This window comes from Jaculus jaculus, chromosome 14 (genome assembly GCF_020740685.1).
Source record: "Jaculus jaculus isolate mJacJac1 chromosome 14, mJacJac1.mat.Y.cur, whole genome shotgun sequence".
NCBI lineage: Eukaryota > Metazoa > Chordata > Mammalia > Rodentia > Dipodidae > Jaculus > Jaculus jaculus.
Genome location: NC_059115.1, coordinates 38,634,394 through 38,653,814, shown reverse-complemented (window position 1 = coordinate 38,653,814; position 19,421 = coordinate 38,634,394). Strand labels below are relative to the sequence as shown.

At 39.0% G+C, this 19,421-nt stretch overlaps 1 protein-coding gene across 2 annotated transcripts in view; it reads right to left on the bottom strand.

The window, feature by feature from the left end:
- Sumf1 (sulfatase modifying factor 1) overlaps nucleotides 1-19,421 on the bottom strand; it is a 103,997-nt gene that overhangs the window by 13,813 nt on the left and 70,763 nt on the right. Inside the window, exon 8 of one of the 2 annotated variants that reach the window (XM_004651492.2) lies at nucleotides 6,349-6,408. The exons of the other annotated variant lie outside the window; for it this stretch is intronic. Coding sequence (XP_004651549.1) covers nucleotides 6,349-6,408 — 60 coding nt within the window. The remainder of the gene's footprint in view (nucleotides 1-6,348; nucleotides 6,409-19,421) is intronic. 2 annotated transcript variants of the gene reach the window in all.

Genomic DNA, 19,421 nt, shown 5'->3' with positions numbered 1-19,421 from the left:
TAAGATTTGACAGGACAGACTTCAAACAAATATTAGTAAGGAAAGATAAAGAAGGTCACTTCACACTGATTAAAGGAACACTCCAACAGGAGGATATTAAAATCCTAAATGTATATACAGTTAACCTGAGGGCTCACAATTTCATCTAACACTATTAAGGTCACAGACACCACCAAACATAATTGTAGTGGGTGACTTCAATACCCTTCTCTCATCAATTGACAGGTCATCCTGGCAAAAAATAAAGAGAGACACACCTGGATTAAATGATGTCATGGAACAAATGGACGTAACAGAACATTCCATCCAAATGCTGCAGAATATACATTTTTCTCAGCAGCACATGGAACATTCTCTAAAATAGACCACATATTACAACACAAAGCAAATCTTCACAAATACAGGAAAATTGAAATAATCCCTTGTACTCTATCTGACCAAAGTGGGATTAAACTACAAATCAGCAATAAGAAAAACTACAGAACATACAGAAATTCATGGAGACTAAACAGCACACTATTGAATGATCAATGGGTCATTGAAAAAATCAAAAAGGAAATCAATAAATTCATAGAATCAAATGATGATGAAAATACAATTTACCAAAACCTTTGGGACAAATGAAGGCAGTCCCAAGAGGGAAATGTATAGCTCTAAATGCTTATATTAAGAAATTAGAGAGTTCACAAGTAAACAATTTAATGCCTCACATTAATGCCTTTGCATAAGAAGAAAAAGGCAAACCAAAAATCAGTAGATGGGAAGAAATAATAAAAACTAGGGCAGAAATTAATAAAATAGAAACAAGAAAAAATTCAAAGAATCAATGAAACAAAGAGTTGATTCTTTGAAAGGATAATAAAGATTGATAAACTCTTAGCAAATCTGACCAGAAGAGAGAAGAGACAAAAATTAATAAAATTAGAGGTGAAAAAGACACCATTACAACAGATATCAAAGAAATTCAGAAAATCATAAGGATATACTTTAAGAACATATTTGTCTCTAAGTTTAAAAATCTGAAAGAAATGTATAATTTCCTTGATTCATATGACCTAAAAAGTTAAATCAGGATAAAATAAACCACTTAAAAAGACCTATAACAAGTACAGAGATGAAGCAGTTATAAAAAGTTTCCCATGCTGGGCGTGGTGGCGCACGCCTTTAATCCCAGCATTTGGGAGGCATGAGTTCAAGGCCATCCTGAGACTCCATAGTGAATCCCAAGTCAGCCTGGGCTAGAGTGAGACCCTACCTCGAAAAACCAAAAAAAAAAAAAAAAAGTTTCCCAAACAAAAAAATTCCAGACCCATATTGACTCATTGGTGAATTTTACCAGACCTTCATGGAAGAATTAACCCCATTTCTTCTCAAACATTTCCATAAAATAGAAAATGAAAGAGTTCTGCCGAACTTCGGCAAAGCCAGCATCACACTAATACCAAAACCAGGCAAAGACAGAACAAAAAAGAATATTATAGACCAATCTCCCTCATGAACATAGATGCAAAAATTCTCAACAAAATATTGGCAAACAGAATACAAGAACGTATCAGAAAGATCATTCACCCCAACCAAGTAGGCTTTATCCCAAAGATGCAGGGATGGGTCATATATACAATTTGATAAATGTAATAAACCATATAAATAGACTGAAGGAAAAAATCACATGATCATCTCAATAGATACAGAAAAGGTATTTGACAAAATCAAACATCCCTTCATGGTAAAAGTACTACAGAAACTGGACATAGAAGGAATATATCTCAACATAATAAAGGATACTGATGACAAACTACAGCCAGCATAATACTAAATGGGGAAAAACTTGAAGCCTTTCCACTAAATTCCACTGTCCCCACTTTTATTTAATAAAGTATTGGAAGTCTTAGCTATAGCAATAAGACAAGAGACACTCATAAAATTGGAAATTGGAAAGGGAAAGATCAAATTATTGCTATTTGCAGATGATACGATTCTTTACATAAAGGACACTATCAGCTGATAAACACTTTTAGCAATGTAGCAGGATACAAAAACACACAGAAACCAGTAGCTTTTTTATATAGTAACAATAAACATGTGGAAGATGAAATCAGGGAATCTCTCCCAAGATATTAAGTACCTTGGAATAAACTTAATCAAGGAAGTGAAGGTTCTCTACAATGAGAACTTTAAACTCAAGTGAGAAATTGCAGAAGACAATAGGAAATGGAAAGACAATCCAGGTTCTTGGATTGGAAGAATCAATATTGTGAAATGTCAATCTTACCAAAAGCAATCTATACATTTAATGCAATCCTCAGTAAAATTCCAATGGCATTCTTCACAGGAATAGAAAAAATAATCCTAAAATTCATTTGGAAGCACAAAAAACCTCAAATAGCCAAAATAATTTTGAGCAACAAAAATAAGGCTGGTGGCATTACCATACCTGATTTTAAGCTATATTACAAAGCCAAAGTAACAAAAACAGCATGTTATTGGCACAAAGACAGACACATAGATCAATGGAACAGAATAGAGGACCCAGATGTTAATCCAGGTAGCTACAGCCATCGGATTTTTTGTTTTGTTTTGTTTTTCGAGGTAGAGTCTCATTCTAGCCCAGGCTGACCTGGAATTCACTATGGAGTGTCAAGGTGGCCTTGAACTTACGGTGATCCTCCTACTTCTGCCTCCCGAGTGCTGGGATTAAAGGTGTGTTCCACCACACACAGCTTAGCCATCTGATTTTTGACAAAAATGCCAAAAATATTAACTGGAGAAAAGACAGCATCTTCAACAGGTGATGCTGGGAAAACTGGATATCTATATGTAGAAAGAGGAAAATAGATCCTTGTCTTTCTCCATGCACAAGAATCAAATCCAAGTGGATCAGGGACCTTAATATCAGACCTGAAACTGAAGTTGCTAGAGGAAAAGGTAGGGAAACCCTTCAACATATTGGCATAGGTAATGACTTTCTGAATATAACCCCAATTGCTCAGCAATTTATAAAACAAAACCTACTCGACAACAAAAAAGAAATAAACAACACCACCATCATAGTTGGGAGACTTTAATACTCCACTATCATCAATAGACAGATGATCCAAGCATTTACCTTAAAAGCTCCACATCTCAGTTCAGAAATATTTGCTCAACCATTTTTATACCTGCTCAATTCATAATAGCTAAAAACTGGAATCAAGCTAGGTGCCCATCATTGGATGAATGGCTAACCAAAATGTGGTATATCTACACAATGGAATTCTACTCAGCAGTAAGAAAAATGATACATTGAAATTTGTAGAAAAATGTTCAAATTTGGAACAGATCATTCTAAGTGAACTCACAATCACAGAAAGACAACCATCGCATGATCTTACTCATCTGCTGTTCCTAACCTAGATCAGCCCAAGTTGCTGACATAACTAAATAGCATTTTGAGACTTGGACAATAGACAGGGTAGGACTTGGGGTAAGGGAAAGGGTTGGGGGGGATATAAAACTGAACCCAAAATGGACTGATACTATAGAATCCTATATCCTGTAAGTTAGACTAAAATGTGGAACCTCCAGAGGACTTTAGGGGGAGCACCTGAATCGAAGGGCCCTGGAGGGAGTGAGATGAAACCTAACCTCAAATTTCTCCTGTTCCTCTTTTTCTCTGACTTTTTATTTTTTCTTTTCCCTTGGTGCTGGCCTGTAATTCACTGTAGCAGGATGTGATCTACATCCACAATGAGCTGTTGATCAGACAGACCTACTAGATCCCCCAAAACAAACAAGACAGATTTCTATCAGAGCACTTGATTACCCACCAGAGGCTAGTGGTAAGACCCTACTGCTGAAGACACCAAACACTGTTGGCATGGACCATGGAGAGACCTGGTTGGAATCTGGAGGAGAGCCAGTCCCCAGACAATTAGCCCATCTAGTGCTAGAAGGTGCTACATGAGCTACCGAGGGAAAGTGGCCAACATCTGTCCAAGCAACTCAAAGTCTAAGTGACTCAGAAGCAAACAACCTGACATGATGCTCACACAAGTGCAATAGTGGCACACAACCATGGTGGGTAACCACCTGCTCTTGGATTGGCTAACAGATACACTTAGTGGAAAGGAAACCATATTTGAAACTGGGAAACAAGTCAGAATCATATCCAGATAATGATTCAGCTTTCCATTGTCAAGCTCCCACTAAACTTAGACTATAAGAATATCTAAACATTTTCAATTCTCTCTAAATTAATAATGGTTATCCCATTTAACTGGCACTGACTTCACTCTCCATTGGAGAATCTGCTTCTCTTTTTCAGATGGGAACTGGACTTGAGGAGTTAAATGACCCAGCACACTCCACTCTGGCCCCAGCTGAAATCACAGAGGAACTGGGGAAAGGAGTAAGAGTGCTGCTTTCTGAGTGAATCTGGTATCAGCACAAGAGTGATGGGAAAAGATACTGAGGGCACTCAACACCTATTAAACCAGAGATCCAGATGCTCCTAAGTGCCCATCACTGAAGTCAACTTAAAATGCTCACAGCATGGCTCAGGAAATTTTGCAGAAAAGGGAGCAGAAAGATTCTTAGAGCCACAAGTTGGGACATTGTGCACAGAGACATTGCCTGTCCCCTGACCTCCAGGGCATGACCCACAATACACATGGGGTTGACCTGCATCCCCAATGTGGAAGGCCTATTCAGAAAACGGGAAGGGAGGAGGGAAAGGATGGTACCAACATGTGATGCTTGCATATAAAATATGTCTATGTCTATTAATAAAAAAAAAATAATAACTTAAAAATGAAAATAAGTGTGATTTTCCAACACATTGTCATCTCAGTAGATCCAAGAATACTATCTAGAAAATGCTACATGAACTGCTGATTTAATTTAAAAAAAAAAAAAAACAAAAAAAACTACAGTGAAGCAAACAACCTCAATCTGAAACAGGGGATTTATAAAAAAGAAGAAAATAAAACCTATGATTAGTACAACATTTAATTTTTAAAAAATGTTTATTCTCCATGATCAGGAATGAAATAATCAATCAGTTCTTCACCTGAAGCACCAAGTTGATTAGGCAAATGTGATAACAAGTTCCATTAAGTTCAGCTACTGGGATTAAATGGGAAAATAATGAAATATGACCCAAGCATGGGAGAAGGTAGAGACTAGCCTGGGCAGCACATCAAGATCCCTTTCATGAACAAATAAATAACATGCACATTTCATAAAGCTAAATCTATCCATATCTTTTTTAAGCATCAGTTTTATGTATACATTGAACTTAACTGGGTGAACATGCACATGAATCACACGATCAAAGATTCCCAGCTAAGAAGTGCAAGAAGCATTCAAACCTAGAAATTCACTCATGCACATCTAAAAAGAGTTAAGGAATTAGGACAGTGGTCCCCCAATTTGCTTATATTTCTAGTACCTGCAGAGCTTTAAACATCTTTATGCCAAGGTCATACTGCAGAGAAATCTAATGAGATGGGGCAAGTGGAGAGCCAAGCATCAGTAAATTTTTATAGGTTTCAGATCATTCTGAAGTAAAAATAAAGTAGAAAAGCTACTGTTTTAGGGTAAAGTTTGCTAATATCTCCATTATAAAATTAGTAACTTAATTTGGAATCATTCTAAGTGGTTTGAAGTCTCTAACTGCCTGGACTGAGTGAATTACCATGCAAAACTTCTACATAATAACTAACTACAAAATGCCATCTTTGTATAGAGCCAGAAAACAGAACCTGAAGTGCTGGATACTAAAAATACATGACTCAGAGAGAAAAAGAAGGGGAAAGTATCTATTTCTGAATTCCTTACAAAGGTCACTCATGAAGCACCCATTACTCACATTGACCAAGATTTGCTGTCTCGGACATGGAAACCCGAGCCCAAAGAGTATAAATGCCCACAGACACCCAGTATGCTGATTCTTCCATCCTGGTAGTGCAAAAACCACCCTCCACTTGCAGCTCTAACGTGAATCTCAATACAGAATTCACAAATTCATAGAAACTCAAATTAAGGGTATATTCCCAGACTTACGTACATGTGGGAAGAGATATATTGCCCACCCTGGTTCGTGGAACAATAGAGGCCTCTCAAAAAGGGCCAAGATTCAGTAGATGGGTTTTGGATAACCACATGTCATTCACAACCTCTGTTTTTCCTGTCCCCTTTCCCTGAAACAGACCTATTACTAAACTTAAGATGAGCATTATACATTTTGTTGTTGTTGTTTTGATGGCAGCACTGGTATTAGCAAAAGTGAATGGGACATCGGGAACAATGTTTTACAATGGATCCATATACAATTAGAACACCTAAAGAGAAGTTGGTGACAGGACTGACCTTATGGCACATGTAGGATCCACCTTTTTTCACACGGTCTTTCCCAGAAGGGGGGCCTTTCTATAGATGAAAACAAAAATAATTTGTTAGTTCAGACAATGCAAATCCCCCTCACAGAGTGGAAAAGCCCATTTTGGTAGAATCAGCCATCCTATTGCTTCCTGAATCCTATTTATGAATCTCAGCTCTGGACATTGCATCTGCACTCTTGTACCCTCCTGAATACCTATGTCCTAAACATCCTGCTGTAGTCAGTTTTCATTGCTGCCAGTAGACACCTGAGCAAGAGCAGCTTGTGGGAGGAAAGGGTTTATTAAAGACTTGAAGGAAAGCTCCGTGATGGCAGGGGAAAACGATGGCATGAGCAGAAGGTGGATATCACCTCCCGTCCAACATCAGATGGACAATAGCAACAGGAGAGTGTGCCAAACACTTGCAAGAGGAAGCTGGCTATAACACCCCCCTAAGCCCGTCCCCAGCAATATACTGACTCCAGGAGGCTTTCATTCCCAAATTGCCATCAGAAGGTGACCAATCATTCAGAGCACCTAAGTGTATAGGTGCCTAATAAACACTTGGCAACACATTCCCTGCCTTGACACCTTGACATGCACATTCATCCTGTTTGTTTAACCTGATAGCAAACTTCTTTGAATTATATGGGTTTTTAAAAATATAATTCTACAGGGGGACTTCCAGCCAAGATGGTGACCACCTAGCTGTGCTGCACATCCTGGGGAAAGAAAGGCAAGACATTAAGAGTTCACTGGGTCTTTTAGGGGAGAGCAATCTCCAATAGATTGTCAGTGGGAGGATGGGGGGGGAGGAACAGGGAATCGCTGGTCCCCTCGCAAGCGGGTAGCCCCCCTGCAAATAGCCGACATGTCTGCCTCCACGCGCCAATCGATCCCTGCGTGCGGAAGTTTACACTGCTCCGCACACTCGACAACTTGCTGCTCTAGCCACCGCGCATTCAGCAACTCCTGGCAGTAACAGGGAACCCTTGATTCCCTCAGGAGCAGGTAGCCCATCCCTCCCCATATCCACAGCACAGCTGCGCGCAGTTGGATCCCTGCATGTGGAAGTTTAGATTGCCCCGCCCATTGGCTCACTTACTGCCCCTACAGCTGCATGTTCAGCGAGCCCAGTCTCACAGCTATTGCCACACAAGATCAGACTGTGTCTCTCGCTTGCGCCAGCCAGCTCAGGTGCCAACCCCTACCTGTCTGCCACTCTGGCCATCCACCATTGTCCTGTGCTGGGGGAGCTCAGACTGCTCTGGGTCCCAGTGTTCCCAGCCAGAGTTTTGGGCTGCTTCAGTGCTTGGTACTTCAGTGTCCCTCCTAGCTCGAATGGAGGAAGCCTTGGAGCATTACCGCTTAAGAATTCAGGCAAGTGTGGCACCCCTGCCAGGCAGTAGATAGGCGGCTTTGGCAAGTGAGAGCCAAAGCTCAGGCTGCTTGGCAACTGCCCCACGCTGCCTCAGATTCCCATTGCGCTTGAGCCCAGGCTGATCCACCCACCTATGTGCCCATACACTGTCATGGGCAGACCACAGCACAAAAGAAATAACATGAAAAAAATCAAATGCAAGAAAATCCAGTTAGATCCCCCACTCCAACAATGAATACATCTAACGAAAACATAGAAGAGTCATTAGGATCAGAACATCAAATTGAAGCTATGAGCAATGCAACCCTGACCAACCTACTGCTAGAACTTGCAGGAAAGCAACAAAGCACTGATAATCGTGTGGATGCTGCCATCACTAAACTAGAACTAATAGATAAGAAATTGGAAGGAGTTCAAAGAGAGTTAAGAGTTTGAGGAAGAGTGAAAAAAAAGAAGACCTTAAAAATCAGCTGGCCATGCTAAATGAAGACATAAAGAAATGCAAGGATGAATTCCAAGAATCATCAAGAAAATCAGAAAATGATGTGAAAAAGGGAGCTTGACAGAGGGATGGAAATTATACATAGAAAAGTAGTAGAAAGTGCAAACTTAATTGAACAAGTCCAAAACTCTCTAGAAGCTCTCAAGAATAGTCAGCCAAGTGGGGGATAGAAACTCTGATCTGGAAGACAAGATGGAAGAAAGAGTTTGAGAGTTCAAAAAGTTCAGTAAGTTCAAAGGTTCCTGTGAACAGAACATGAGGAAATTGTGGGATACACTTAAATGTCCTAATATCAGGATCATTGGATTACCAGAAGAAGAAATGCAGACGAAAGGAATGGAGAATTATTTAACAAAATAATTGAAGAAAACTTCCTCAGTCTCTTAAAAGAAAGGTCTATCAAGATACAAGAATCTAACAGAACTCCAAACAGACTGGACCAAAGGAGAAACTCTCCAAGACATATTGTCATTAAGACTCTAAACATTGACATCAAAAAGAAAGTCCTAAAAGCAGCTAGGGAAAAACAGCACACCACTTTCAAAGGTAACCCCATCAGAATTACTTCAGACTTCTCAATGGAAACCCTGAAAGCTAGAAGGGCCTAGAAAGAAACACTACAAAGTCTAAGAACCTATGGCTTCCAACCCAAGCTACTCTACCCAGCAAAAGTATCCCTCATAATAGATGATGAAAGAAAAACTTTCTATGACAAAACTCAGCTTTACAATTATATGAACACAAAACCAAACCTACAGAGAGGATTTGCGGAAATTCTCCACAGAGAAGAAACAAATAATCAAACTCAAATGCCTACAAGAAGCAAATCACAATAACCAAACTCAGAGTAGGCACAAAAAACTTCAAAGTCCATGAAAACAAGAACACACATCTACCATCACAATATGGCAGGGATCAAATCAAATCTCACAGTCATTACCCTAAATATTAATGGCCTTAATTCACCCATCAAGAGACACAAGCTAACAGGATGGATCAAAAAATTAAGACGCTTCAATCTGTTGCCTTCAAGAAACCAACCTCAGCAATAAAGACAGACACCTCCTCAGGGTGAAAGGGTGGAAAACAATATTCCAAGCAAATGGGAATAAGAAACAAGCAGGCGTAGCTATATTAATATCAGATAAAATTGACTTCAAACCAAAAATAATCAAAAAGGACAAAGAAGGCCACTTCCTACTTACCAAGGGAACAATCCAAGAAGAGGATATTACAATCATAAATCTGAAAGCACCAAACACAGGGGCACCACAGTTTATAAAACAAAACCTACTTGACAATAAAACAGAAATAACCACCAACACCATGATAGTTGGGGACTTCAACACACCATTATCAGTAATAGACAGATCATCCAAACAGAAACTCAACAGGGAAGTAAGAGAGCTCAACAAAACCAGAGAACACTTAGACCTAATGGACATCTACAGAACTTTCCATCCCAAATCCACAGACTACACATTCTTCTCAGCAGCCCATGGAATATTCTCTAAAATAGACCATATACTGGGTCACAAAGACTGCCTCCACATATTTAGGAAGATTGACATAATTTCCTCCATGATATCAGATCAAAATGCTATATTGGTAGAAATCAACAACAAAAGACCCACTAAGAATCCCAATGGCACCTGGAAACTGAACAGCACACTTTTAAACAATAAATGGATAGTGGATGAAATAAAAAATGAAATTGCAAAATTTCTGGAATTGAATGACAATGTGAACACATTGTACCAAAACTTATGGGACACAATGAATGCGTTCCTCAGGGAAAATTCATAGCACTCATTGCCTTCATAAAAAGACAGAAAGGGGGCTGCAGAGATGGCTTAGCAGTTAAGTGCTTGCCTGTGAAGCCTAAGGACCCCGGTTAAAGGCTCGATTCCCCCGGACCCACATTAGCCAGATGCACAAGGGGGCGCATGCATCTGGAGTTCGTTTGCAGCAGCTGGAAGCCCTGGCATGCCCATTCTCTCTTGCTCTCTGCCTCTTTCTCTTTCTCTCTCTCTGTCACTCTCAAATAATAAAAATAAACAAACAAAAAAATTTTTTAAAGAAGACAGAAAGACCCCAAATCTAACCATCCACCTAAAGGCACTGGAAAAACAAGAAAAATTCAACCCAAAGAGCTCCAGAAGGAAAAAAAAATAATTAAAATCAGAGCAGAAATTAATGAATTGGAAGCCAAGGAAACAACTGACAAAACAAAGAGCTGGTTCTTTGAAAAAATAAACAAGGTTAACAAACCCCTGGCCAATTTGATCAAGCAAAAAAAGGAGAAGCTTCAAATTAACAAAATTCAAAATGAAAAGGAGAGATCACAACAGACGTAAGTGAAATTGGGAGAATCATCAAGACTTATTTCAAAAACCTCTACTCCACAAAACTGGAAAATGTGGAGGAGATGGATAAATTCCTGGACGTATATCATCTACCAAAGCTAAACTCAGAGAATATTAATCACCTCAATAAACGGATCACACTCATGGAGATTGAAAAAGTAATAAAAAACCTCCCCAAAAAGAAGCGTCCAGGACCAGATGGATTCTCAGCTGAATTTTATCAAACCTTCATGGAAGAACTCAAACCAATCTTCCTAAAACTGTGCCACACAATTGAAGAACAGGGAAAACTACCTAACTCCTTCTATGAAGCTAGTATCACCCTAATCCCAAAACCAGGCAGAGACGCCACAAGAAAACTACCAGCCTATTTCCCTGATGAACTTAGTTGCAAAGATCCTGAACAAAATCCTCGCAAACGGAATCCAACAACACATCAAAAGCATTATCCACCTTGACCAAGTGGGATTCATCCCAGGAACACAGGGGTGGTTCAACGTACGGAAATCTGTCAATGTAATACACCACATAAAAAAGGTAAAGTATAAAAACCACATGATCATTTTGATTGATGCAGAAACGGCCTTTGACAAGATACAACATCACTTCATGATCAAAACATTGGAGAGAATTGGCATGGTTGGTTCATATCTTAACATAACAAAGGCAATATACAAAGCTCCAAAGGCCCAAATAATACTTTATGGAGGGAGACTGGAGGAATTCCCATTAAGATCAGGAACAAGACAGGGTTGTCCTCTTTTACCTCTGCTTTTCAATATAGTACTGGAAGTCCTAGCTCAAGCAATAAGACAGGAGGAGGGCTGGAGAGATGGCTTAGCAGTTAAGTGCTTGCCTGTGAAGCCTAAGGTCCTCGGTTCAAGGCCTGATTCCCCAGGACCCACGTTAGCCAGATGCGCAAGGGGGCACATGCATCTGGAATTCGTTTGTAGTGGCTGGAGGCTTTGGAGTGCCCATTCTTTCTCCCTCTTCCTCTCTTTCTCTGTCTGTTGCTCCAAATAAATAAATAAAAATGAACAAATAAAAGACAGGAGAAGGAAATAAAAGGGATACAATTTGGAAAGGAAGAAGTTAAGTTAGCTCTATTCACTTGTATATTTAAGAGACTCCATCCCAAAACTCCTGAAGGTGATTAACTTCTATAGCAAAGTAGCAGGACACAAAATCAATGCACAAAAATCAGTAGCCTTTCTATATGCAAATGACAAAGATACAGAGAAAGAAATAAGGGACATAGTCCCATTTTCAATAGCAACAAAAATAATAATAAAATACCTTGGAATAATGTTAACCAAGGAACTGAAAGATCTATACAATGAAAACATAAAAACACTCAAAAAAGAAATTGAGGAGGACTTGAGAAAATGGAAAGACCTCCCGTGCTCCTGGATAGGCAGAATTAACATTGTGAAGATGACAATCCTACCAAAGGCAATATACAAATTTAATGCAATTCCAATTAAAATCCCTACAGTGTTCTTCACAGAGATAGAAAAAATGATCTCAAATTTCATATGGAAAGGCAGAAGGCCTCACATATCCAAACATATCCTCAGCAAAAGAAGTACCTCTGGTAGCATCACCATACCTCTTCTAAAGCTATATTACAAAGCCATAGTAATAAAAACAGCATGGTACAAGCATAAAAACAGGAGTATAGACCAATGGAATAGAGTTGAGCACCTAGACTTTGGGTCAAGCAACTACAGATACTTGATATTCAACAAAGACCCAAACAATATAGGCTGGAAAAAAGACAGCATCTTCAACAAATGGTGCTGGACAAACAGGATAACTATATGCAGAAAACTGAAACTTGATTCACACATTTCACCATGCACTACACTCAAATCCAAATGGATCAAAGACCTCAATATAAGACCAGAAACTCGAATACTACTAGAAGAAAATTTAGGAAGTACTTTCCATGATATAGGAATGGAAAAAGACTTCCTGAACAAAACCCCAGTAGCTCACGATCTTAAACAACCAATGGGATCACATGAAGCTGAAGAGTTTCTTTACAAACAAGCATATAGTAAGCAAAGCCAATAGATTACCCACAGAATGGGAGAAAATATTTGAGGTTATCCAACTGATAGAGGCCTAATCTCTAGAATCTACAAAGAACTCAAAAATCTAAACAATAAGAAGACAAACACCCCACTCACAAAATGGGGCAAAGAGCTGAACAGGCAGCTCACAGAGGAAGAAATACAAATGACAAACACACACTTAAAAAAAAAGTTCATCATCCCTCATCATCAGAGAAATGCAAATTAAAACAACTATGAGATCCCACCTTACCCCAATAAGGGTAGCAAACATCAAAAAATCAAATGAAAATAAATTCTGGCAAGGATGGGGAGAAGTAGGAATACTCATCCACTCTTGGTGGGAATGTAGGATGGTACAATCACTTTGGAAAGCAATATGGAGACCTCTGGAAAAGCTGACTATAGAGATACCAACAGACCCAGTTATTCCCCTACTGGGCATCTACCCTAAAACCTTTAAGCCACAGGCCAGAGAGATTTGCTCAACCATGTTTGTAGTGGCTCAATTCATAATAGCTAAGAGCTAGAATCAACCCAGATGTCCATCACTAGAAGAATGGATAACTAAAATATGGTATATCTACACAATGGAATTCTCCACAGCACTAAGACAAAAATAACACAATGAAATCTGAGGAAAAATTGTTGAACCGGGAACAGATCATTCTCAGTAAACTTACCCAATCACAGAAAAAAAATTGCCACATAGTCTCACTCATTTACAGCACCTAACCTGAATCTACCCAAGATACCTTACATACCCAGCAAGCATCTCATGACTAGACACTAGGATAGATGGGGAGTGGGGGGAGGGCATCGAAGGGGTGGGAAACACTAATCTAGACCCAAACAGCAATGGTACCATAAAATTCTACTTCCTAAAAGACAGACCAAATGGCTGAACCTTCACCAGGCCCCTACAGGGAACACCTGAACAACAAGACACTGGAGAGGGTAGGATCAAGGCTAACCTTAATCTTCTACATCTTCCCTCTCTCCCTCTCCCCCACCTTCTCTCTCTTCTAACTCTTATATATTAGTTATCTTTTTTTCTCATTTTCTTAGTGGGCACTGACCTGTAACTCCCAGTACCAGCAGGTAGCTATCATCCACAGTGAGCTTTTGATCAGAGTGACCTACAAGGTTTCCTAAAAGACAGACAGATTTCTGTCAGAGTACTTGATGACCCACCAAAGGTTAGTGGTAAGACCCCACTGCTGAAGACACCACATGCAGTTGACACATAACATGGAATGGCACAGCTGGAAGCTAGAGGAGAGTCAGTCCCCAAATAGCGCGTCTAGTGCCAGAAGGTGCTACATGGGCCAATATCTGTCCAAGCAACTCATGGTCTAACCTACTTAGCAGCAAATAACTGGTTGTGATGAACACACAAGTGCAATAGTGGCACACAGCCATGGTGGGGAACCAACTGCTCTTGATTTGGCTAACTGATCCCCTCAGTGGTACAGGACCCATAGCTGGAGCTGGGAAACAAGTCAGTACCATATCCAAACATAAGCCCACTCTCCAATATCAAGCTACCATCAATCATGGGCTATAAGAGGGCCTACACATATTAAACTTTCTATAAAAAAAAGTAAGGGTTATCTCATTTGTCCTGGTGCTAACTTACTCTCCATTGGAGAATCTGCTTCTCTTTTTCAGATAGATGTAGATCCTAAGGAGAGAGCCACCCCATCATACCTCAGAAGGGCCCTGGTGAAACTAAGAAAAATTGGTGAAACAAGCAAGGGTGCTGTTTTCCTGATGAACCGGATACCAGCACAAGGGGGAAGGAGATCAACACAGAGAAAAATCAACTCCTACAAAATCAGAGAGCCAGAGCCTCAGAGGCCCCCAACACCTCATCACTGAAGCAGACCAAAAATGAACCCAACATGGCTTAGGGAAATTTTGCTTAAGAGGGGGTGGAAAGAATGTCAGAGCCACAAGTTAAGTCATGATATGCAGAGACATTTATCTTACCCATAACTGTGGGCTAACTCCACAATGCACGACCCATATACCTCAACAAGGAGGGTCCAATGGGGAGGGGGTAGGTCACAGATGAGCCTAACTCACAGATGAGTACCAAACTGACTGTATTTGCTGAATATAAAACTAATTAATAAAAAAATATATAATTCTACAGTGCAAATTCCAATAAACCATTTGCTGACTAAATACATTTTCTTCACTTTGGTCAATAAACCTGACCAAAAGTTTTAAAGCTAGATCTGTTCTAAGGCACAGCCCCAATGAGTCTTGACAACTGCATATATAGTCACATAATTGCCAGCATCATTCATAAGCAGATTGTTTTCTTTAAAAAAAAAAAAAAAGATGTATTTATAGTGCATACTATGAACTAGGCATGGGTCTAAGTACTTGGCAAGTTTTAGTTCATGAGCTCTCTATAACACTTTTGGAGGGACATTAAGTGGCAGAATGGGAATTCATAGCCAGGCAGCCCCTACTCCAGGACCTGTGCTCTGAAGCACTCAACCTTGCTCCTAGTTAGAACAGGGAGTGGGGAGAGCCTAAAGGCAGGCAAGAACAGTGAAGACCACTGCAAAGGGAACAAAGATCCAGACAAAACAAAGACGTTTCTTCTAAAAAGGGCTTTAAATTAAAAAAAAAAAAAATGGAAATGGTGGTGGTGCATGCCTTTAATCCCAGCACTCGGGAGGCAGAGGTAGGAGGATCGCCTTGAGTTCAAGGCCACCCTGAGACTACATAGTGAATTCCTGGTCAGCCTGAGCTACAGTGAGACCTTGAAAAAGCAAAAACAAAAACAAACAAACAAACAAAAAACGGAAATGAAAATCTTCTAAAGCCTCAGGTGCCAGGAAGCACCTCAACATCAAGTAAGCTATGCAAAGAGCATGTGAGAAGTACCATCAGGCTCCTGTAAACTAGAACTGTGTCTGTGGGACCCAGGCTTGGATAAATTATGTTTTTCCTTGTTCAAAAGAAAAATGTAATCACATGGTCATCTGCTCTGTTTACTGACAACAAGAGAAGCCCAGATGACCCTCTATGCTCTTGGTTCTCTCTCTCTCTCTCTCTCTTTGCTAACCACCTAATTTGTCAAGGGCCATTACATAAGAAACAAAAGTTAAAAGAACTGTAGTTTCTGTGTCTTGCAATGCTAAGCAGGTAGGCAGAAGTGTATGAGTTCTTCCAAGTGTTTTCAGTGCTTAGAAACCATTACAAAGCCTCTCATTCTTTCCTCTGCAAGACCGGATGATTCCAAGGTTTTAAGCACATAGTACATCACAGACTAACTTTTATTGATGAAAATGCACATGCTGAAAGTAAGATACATGTGAAAATAAAGACTAATAGGAACATCTAGAATCTGAAAACATTGCATCTGAACCTTTTGCTCGTTAACTATGAAGGTAAGTCACTCACCAGGAAGTCACTGCAGCACAAAGACATTTATGATTGCGTATCTGTATATGTAACAGTCATATTTTCTTGTACTGTGTTTCACACATGGGAATTCCTGCACTTCATTGCTTTGGAAAGTTCCCTATATACTGTCATACTATGTGCTTATGATAGTGCTTGATTACAGTGTCACAGTATCTGCTAATATACAAGATTAACTCCTTTTGTCAAAATATACATAAGAACAAGCAGGAGCTGGTTTGCCAATAGGAAGGTATGAAAACAAAATAGTTCCCTTTCATCTTCATTCCAATGACCTAAGGTTGCAACTGATAAACACGGCTCTCACTGGGGTGACACAAACACTGAGAGTCACCCCATGCTAACAAAATAGCAGTTAATGTACTTGGAATCTAGGTTATTGCTCAGCTACGTGTTATTATAAACAAAATGATTTTTTTGCTGGCAAACAAAATGGCATAGTATTGTACTTTAAATGGAAAACGTCTCCCAAAGGTCCCTGTGTTTGAATACTTGGTCTCTAGCTGGTGGCACTGTTTGGGAAGGTTGTGGAAGCTTTAAGAGGTAGTGTCTCCTTGGGTCACTAGGGAAGGCCTCACTTCCAGTTTGTTATCTCTGCTTCCTGACCGTAAACAATGTACAACCAGCTGCCTCCAGCTCTTGCTACCATGCTTGCTCCACCATGACAGACTAACTCCAAGGTAAAGTAAACCCTTTCTTGCTTACACTGCCAGGTATCTGATAACAGCATAGTGAAAAGAAAATACTTAGAGGAATACAACTGTAAAAATTGCTTACAACTCTGAAAAAATGCAGAAAAACTACTACAGGGATTTAATGGATTAAATGGTGACTCCAAAATTCATATTCACTCAGAGCCTTAAAAAGGAACTAAATTTATTAGTATCTTTATTAGCAATGGTTTTATTAGCCCTACGTAGACTTTTCAAAGAACCAGATCTTTGTAACATCAAATCTTTCCTATTATTATTTTTTTCTGTTTCTTGGTACATGAAGTGAAAACAAACTGACAAGAATTTTCTGGAAGGGTATTGTTTTGTTTCTGTGCTATTTTTGACCTTGGACATGCTAGGCATACTCTAAAAGCAGTACTCCTTTCTAATGTATATATGAAAAGTTCCCCATTTAGCACTGCTTTCAGTGTGTCCTATAAAGTCTTACGTTTCATTTTCTTTCAGTTCAATATACATAGTTTGCTTTACATTATGGTTTTTCCTGTGATCCAAGGTTAGCTAGAAGTGTGCTGTTTGGTCTCCATGTATTTGGAGATTTTCCTAGTCTATTTATTTCTGTGAGTAACTTTAGCTTGATTTTAGGGTGAGAGCATATTTTGCAAGATTTCAAATAATTAAAAATTTGTTGAGCCAAGCTTGGTGGCTCACACCTTTAATCCCAGCACTTGGGAGGCACAGGTACGAAGGTCACTGTGAATTTGAGGCCAGACTGAGACTACACAGTGAATTCCAGGTCTGCCTGGGCTAAAGCAAGATCCTACCTTGATAAAACAAAACAAAACAAAAAAAATTTAAGATGCATCTGAGTATGTAGTACATCTTGGCATATGCTATTTAAGCACTTAAGATGAGCATTCTAATGTTAGTAGATAGAGTTTTATGGAAATGTCCATTAGATTCTCTGGGTTGATGGTATTATTGATTTCTTCTATATCTTTACTAATTTTTAAAACCATTTCTTCATCGATGATATCCTTCCCTGACTAGTAATTTCTTTGCTTTGAAGCCTGTCCTTAATATAGTGACCTCTACTTTCCTGTGATTTATACTTGCATAATATCAAATTCTATCACTTTTCCCTCAATCTTCTTATGTTACTATATGTGAAATGAGTTTCTTGTAGACAGCATATAGTTGTCAGCTTTTTAAATACACTGTGCCAATGTATCTTCTAATATATTTAGGGCACCAATTTTTAATATGACTATTGATAGGTTAGGACTTCCATGTAGATTTTATTTTCTTCTGTTTGTTTTTCTGTTTCCTATGTTTGTTTCTGTTTGTTCCTGCCTTTCTATAATTTATCAAAAATCATCTTTTAAAGAATTCTAGTATGTTTAGCATAGTGATTGGGAGTGTATGTGTTAATGCATGTATGTGATATGTTACATAAACATCATATACATTCAGTTATTACAGTGTCATTTTACCAGTTCCACTTGTTTAATTATTTCAGAACCAAAAATCAATGTCCTTCACTTTCAGTTTTAGATGATGGTTTTTTGGATACAGAATTCTTATTAAAAGTACTTTTTTTTCTTTCACTCCTTGGAGTTTATTTGAAAGAGAGACACATGTGCCACCTTGTACATCTATCTGGCTTTATGTGGGTACAGAGAAATCAAACCTGGGTCCTTTGGCTTTTGCCAGAAAGTATTTTAACCCCTAAGCCATCTCTCTAATCCCAAATTTCTTTTCCATTTATATGCTGTACCTTCTAGTTGTTGACTCACAGTATACTTTGTGCCAGTTCTTCAGATTCATTTTCTTTTAGCTCTTGAAGTACATGAGCTGCTCTTTTAGTTTACTGTTTTTGTTTTGTTTTGTTCTGTTTTGTTTTGTTTTTGAGATAATATCTCCCAATGTTACCTTGGCTGGCTAGCCTCAAATACCTGGTCTCTTAAAATCCTATTACCTTAGCCTCCCAAAAGCTAGCACTAAAGGAGCATATAAATTTGCCTGGTTTTGTGTTAGCTGCTTTTAAGTCTTATTAAATCAACTATCATGTTTTTTTTTTTCTCTCTCTCTCTCTTTCAAATAATTTTTTAAAAAAAATTATAAAAAGGGCTGGAGGGATGGCTTAGAGGTTAAGGCACTTGCCTGAAAAGCCAAAGGACCCAGGTTCAATTCCCCAGGACCATGTAAGCCAGATGCACAAAAGTGGTACATGCATCTGGAATTCGTTTGCAACAGCTGAAAGCCCTGGCATGCCTACTCTCTTCTCTCAAATAAAATAAATATATATATTTTTAAATCAAATATCATGGTCACCTCAGAGTTAGTTCCCATTTCAATAATTTTTTTCCTTACTATTGTTCATATTTAACTGGTTGTCTGTATGTCTGTTACATTTTAGCTAAAATGTGATTTTACACATATTATATATACACACAAATATATTATGCACAGTACCAACTCTGGATTATTGTGTTTTGCTGATGATCTTTATTCTAATGGCTTATCAGAAAATATACTGAAGAGTCTGTATGTTGCACTGATGTTAGTTAGCATTGTTCAGCCCAGCTCATTTGAGGTCATACGTATGTTGCACACTTTAGCT